This window comes from Antrostomus carolinensis, unplaced genomic scaffold (assembly GCF_000700745.2).
Source record: "Antrostomus carolinensis isolate BGI_N321 unplaced genomic scaffold, ASM70074v2 scaffold54455, whole genome shotgun sequence".
Classification (NCBI taxonomy): Eukaryota; Metazoa; Chordata; class Aves; order Caprimulgiformes; family Caprimulgidae; genus Antrostomus; species Antrostomus carolinensis.
This window is the reverse complement of record NW_010315481.1, coordinates 1-5,846: the sequence shown is the minus strand read 5'-3', so window position 1 is coordinate 5,846 and position 5,846 is coordinate 1. Positions and strand designations below refer to the sequence as shown.

Genomic DNA, 5,846 nt, shown 5'->3' with positions numbered 1-5,846 from the left:
TTAAAGTAATTTGTTTTCTCTAGAGATCTCTATCCCCTGCCATGGCTCAAAAATAACCAATGATCTCCGTGCTTTAGATTATTCATGTTATATCAGCCTATTGTATCTGTAACATTGTAAAGGCATTTTAACATGGCTAATGTCCTCCATTAGCCCCTTCTAATGAAATATAAGTTATATCGTTATGAGTTCACTATGCCTACTAGTGTGTACTACAAGATGAGTGATAGTTTCTGCACAAAGGGCATTAATCGACAAAGACCATGCACATTTTTGCTTGCACTTTTTTTTTTTAAAAAAAAAAAAAGGATTGTGGAAGGAAGAAATACACTGCTGGACAAGCACAGTATAAGATACACCTGCCCCAGCATCTATAGCTTGTCCTATCTTATCAAAATCCTTAGTTTCAACATGTGATCCTGAAATTAATACTGTACATTAATAAGCCTACCTTCAACCTTTATTAAAAAAGACTAGCTGAGAACATTTTTATACTAGTGCCATGACAACATCCTACCAGAAGACAAAATAAGAGCATGTGTTTAGTTTATCACGTTGTAATGTAATTGTGTGCAGTGCAGACAGCATATTTTTCCCTTTTACTTGTATCTGGCAATGAACAATCCCTTTAGTCCTCTTCAGGGAAAGTGCTAAACCCCCTTTGCCTTCCATCAAATAATTTCAGTGAGTTTTTTGTGGGATTGGATGCCATCTGATCCCCTAGTTACTCCAGATAGTGTATCACACAAGACTGTCTTCTTTCCATCTGTCTTTATCTCCCCAAGGAATATGCTTCATGTAGAGAACACCAGTCTTCTTTTTCCACCCACATGCCGAAGCAAAAAAATTGAGGTGAATCCATAGAAACTCCCCGTAGCTGTACAGCAGAAATCACAAAGTTCGAGTCAAATATATTTTTCCCTTTTTTTCATCCACATCAAAGGCATGAATACAACAAGGCATTGTTAGTTGTGGTGGGCAAACTGAAGAGTCTGCTGATATAACAGATCAGGTTTTTAAGGCCTTTGTCTATGCAGAGTTACAATAATGCAGAAGCCAAATTGATTAGAAAGACAGGAGAGAAGGAAAAAAATGATAGAAACTGAAAGAGAGGGAGAGGGAGGGAGGGAGAGAGAGAGAGATATGTCTCAGTATTGTCTAAAAAGTCAATACTGTGTCTACAGATGGAGAAGTGCACATTGCTTGCCCTTGGAAAGCTTCTCCGCAACTTTGTCATTATACTGTCAAAGTTAAGAACACATTTTAATGGAGTTCAGTGGCAGTTGAACACATTCATTCCCACAGCTGATATGAAGAAAAGCTAGGAGACTTTAGCCTAAAATATCCAAGTAGACTGGAGATGCCTTGGCCAAGTTCTGGAGGAGGGAATGGATTTCTTTGATGTTGAGCCTCATGTGAGGCTCCCGTTGCCAACAGCCCAGCATCAGGTCATACACTTCCTTGGGGCATGTGCGAGGTCGCTGCAGGACTCGGCCCTGAGTGATGCACTCAATCACCTATGAAAAATCACAAGGAAAGGATCAGCACAGCTGTGCCAACCACGTGAGGGTCATCCATGGAAGAGGTAACTGCTGACCACCACAACAGCCCCACCCAGTCAGTTCTGCCAAGGACTGTGTTTCTAGCTAAACACATCAGCAGTGGGATTGATCTGGAAAGATCACTGTAATGTAAGTTGTCAAGGAGCAATAACTTCACTGATGTTAAATTCACCCATGTTGCACTTTCCACTCATGAGGGAATGATAGCCAGAAAGTAATCCCATACCTCCTCTCTATACCCACCTATTAACTCCACCTAATTAGAGAAGGAGGCTAAGTTTTCAACTCTGCTCACACAGAGCATCAGTGCCTCTCCTTCACTCCCTCCTTAACTTATGAGTATCACTGTGGCTCAGCTCTGGAAAGGGGTATCTCTGGAAATCAAGAGATCCACAGATTACTTCAATCTATTCAAGAATGGTTTTGGACACTCTGCAACAATGACATGTATGATATGGAATTGAATTTACTCAAAGCCTATTCAGGAGATAGCCAAGCTCCTTTTCATTGCCTCATAGTCAATACCCAGAGCAGACTCCACCCAATACAAAGGAAAAACCTAAATTCCAACTGGTATAGTTCTCCTTGGGCAACTTCCACCCTGGGGAGAAAAGGATGAAAACTAAGAAATTCAACCACAAAGTTCATGACAATACCGTAAATACCCGATATCAGGGGATTTGCCTTTACTAAATAAATTCGCTGCTGTCCCTTCTTCAGAGAAGCTACACCAACAGTTAACATGCCAGCCTTGCAATGCAGTTTGAGAATGTATAACACATACCTCGTTGTTTGAGAGCTGATACCATGGCTGTTTGCCATAGGTAAAGATTTCCCATAATACAACCCCCAGGCTCCAGACATCGCTTTCTGTGGTGAACTTCCTGTACATGATACTCTCTGGAGGCATCCAACGAATGGGCAGCATGGTGTGACCCCCAACCTGAGAAAAACAAATTAAAGAGTCAGAAATAATTCCTTCAAACCTGCACAAGGAAGAGTATCAAGACATTAAGTAAGGAGAATCCATGGTTTATTTGTTTCCCATCTGATACCATTCACTTCAAAGTGCTTTTAAGAACTAAGAATTCATGGTCCAAACTCCTCTCCCCTCAACAATAATCACTACCATGACAGGTTTCTCAGCAGGATCTCCAAAGACATTGTTCCCAAAGGGCAAACTAATCTTTAACATCTACTTGGCACATCCTATCCAAGCTCTATAAAATTATTAATTCATTTAGCCTACAAACTCAGTTTAAATTATGCCAGTTTTACTCTCCATTTTAACACTCAGGAAACTAAAAAAAATCCATGAAATTAAATCTGCACTGATGATTCTCCCAGAAACTCATCAATATCAACTAAAATCCACGCAGACACAGTGGTCTGACTACATAACATGGGAGGATCAGGATCTGTATGGTTTAATATCCTAATTTTGAGTTAATTAAAGCAACGCTATCTTCTGTTGATAATTTCCAAAGTTAATACATCAAATTATTTTGTTCTACTTTAACTACCCAGTTCTACACAGCTTAAAAAAAAAAATAATTCAGTCCTTTGGATATATTCCTTTGGTAATAAACAAGTTGTAAGATATGGACTCCTATCCCAAACCAACTCGTGTTGAGTAGGATCTTTCACTGAATCTTTCAGAAACTCTCTTAGAACATTTTTCATTTTCCCCAGAACATTATACTTCCTCAAAATTAGGTTTCCTAACTTTCATTCAATTTTTAAAAAATTCTCCTATTTCCAGCTTCTAAACAGCATATTGTTCCAGATATGTCCCATTCTGATTGGATCACACAGATAAATCCACTCAAGTACTTTTAAAATAGTGTAACTGTTAAGATACTGTGATATAGATATATAGATACTCTGATTACTTTTGCATCAAGACAGCTGTGAATATTTCCAAGGAAGTTAAAAAAAAAAAAAAAAAAAAAGGAAAGCTTTTTCAAGGGCATCTAACTTTTGATTGATTCTCATTTTTCTGTCTGAAAATGTATTTAATTATGAAACCACATTTGCACCGACAGATTCTGTCAATTCAAAATATAATTTCTCCTTGTGGGACTTCGCGTCTGTTGTTATAATGCCCTCCTTGTTCTCATGCTGAAACAGCAAATGGAAGGAAAACCCAATAGAAGTTCAGTCAGGGTTCACATTGTTTCTAAATCACACAGAATATCCATTTCCAGCTACTTGTCAGTAATTCAGCATTAGTGCAGCATACCAAAAACACAGCTACAGCTGTGACAGCTCAATGTTCCAGGCATTGCCACAAGTCAATGCTCGCTACTGAATCCATAAAAACAGAAAGTCATGCTAAAATTTTCATATACTCAATCTGTTAGTGGGTTCTTCTTCTCCTCCCCCTACATGAGATGTCATGCAAGTGATGGAGGTGTATTTTTTGTTGGGATGTTGCATGAAAAGCAGGGCTCCCGACTTCACTTCTTGGCTACATTGTGGATTTGGTCCTGACTCAATGCAGGTTGCTGTGCACAGGTTTGAGAGCTATTCAAACGGGGACCCAATTCCTGCAGCTTTCTGCCTAACTTAGAAAACATACACGTGACCACTCCACTGACAAAGAATGCATACACATTTTCAAGTGCTTTTCTCAGTTTGGCCCATTCGTCTCTGTGTTAGTTTACCAACTGGCTGCAAGGCTCTGTGAATCAGCATTTTTAAACATTTTTGACCGAGAAGTCACTTGATATGGAGAGTTTGAAGTAACACAACAAACACGCTGAGATGCAAACAGAGCCTCAGTTTCCCACCTTACCATAACCTAAACTGACATGGCAACAAAACACTTTTACCCCCATCTTGAGAAAAGTTAATCCCTTAGAAACGTGCAGCCATACAGACCTGGACAAAAGGCAAGTACCATTAAAACATGGGTTAGTGATGAGAGGCTTTTTGTCTCATCAAATACTAAAATGGTTCTTAGATCTGCTCATTGTAATAGCCTCTGCTGCTGGTTCTTTTCAGCAATTAGACTAATTGCTTAAAAATTAATGAAAGATATAACCAATAAAATGTCTCTCTTTTTATTTGTCACATCTTACATAAAAAGATTTTGAAAAAGGAATTTTAAAAAGTCTCCACATCTTCTTTTCCCATGGTTCCTTGCTACAGAAGCACGGTGTATTCATGGTAGGACTATATGCTGAGTTTCCAATGCCATTCAGTGAAATGAATGACATACATCTAGAATAATGATGAATTGCCACCAAATGAGGGCTCCACGACGAACTGATCTGTAACATCACAGACCTAGCTGTCTCTCTTTGCAGTCATAGCAAGACTGACTCATCAGTCTGGACACCAAGAATTTAATTTATAGATAAGCACGAGCCACAGAGCTCTTTGGTGTTCTTCCCACATCATCTTGCCAGGAGCTGTGTCCATTTCTGTCCCTGAAGAGAGATGAGGTACCCCTGAGGTATCTCCATCTCTGTCATTACCAATATCAACCATTTTAGGCAAACATCTAAGCATCTTTGTGAAGATAACATTTAATGCCTTGCAAAGTATGAATAAAAGTATTATAGGGGGTGCTCTTCTTGCCAGATGACACTGCAATGAAGACAAGATATCTGTGCAACACTGAGCATCACCTGTGGCAGGCTGAGCATCTGTGCTCCAGAGCTGTGCTCTTGGCTGTGCTCCAAGAGCACCTTTATTTTCAACTTGGATGTCAGTTCAGCCACATCAAGATCACGGGTCAGGGCCTGGCGAAAGGCACTTTTTCGAAATGAACATTTCCTTCTTTGTTAATGATCAGTGGTTACTGAGTCAACACTCAGCTCAGAAAAGCAATAAAGGCTGTGTTAGGCATGTGCTTAAAATGAAGCACATGCTTCAGAGCTTTCTAGAACTGAAGCCTGGGATTTGACACCACTGCAGGATGCCCGAAACAAATTGCCAGTCAGTTGTGAGCTTCTTTCCATCTTAATTGCACTGCTGAGTTCAATCACTCACAGTTGTGCCATAATAGCAGTGAAAAGAGGTGGAGTGCCCTTTTGCTGCTGTTGCCAAACTCTCAGCAAGGCTAAGAAGTGTTTTTCAAGAAGGACCAATGAAGGAAAACATGACTACACTGACCACAAGAAACACAAGTATTACACAGTTCCCAGACATCAGCAGCACTTGGCAGGATAAAGTCCCTGTTATGCACACTGTAATTGCAGTGCTGCTTGATACACATAATTTTAAAATGGATATGTGTTAAAGGCACATGTGGTGGTTTAACCACAGTAGGACCAT

The 5,846-nt window shown here is 39.8% G+C and overlaps 1 protein-coding gene across 1 annotated transcript; it reads right to left on the bottom strand.

The window, feature by feature from the left end:
* Nucleotides 1-922: 922 nt before the first annotated feature.
* LOC114818571 (BDNF/NT-3 growth factors receptor-like) lies at nt 923-2,505 on the bottom strand (the record flags this gene model as incomplete). Its single annotated transcript, XM_029084947.1, has 2 exons — nt 923-1,517; nt 2,347-2,505. Coding segments are annotated over 2 exons (345 nt in total), but the record flags the coding sequence as incomplete, so codon positions are not given.
* Between the last annotated feature and the right edge of the window lie 3,341 nt (nt 2,506-5,846).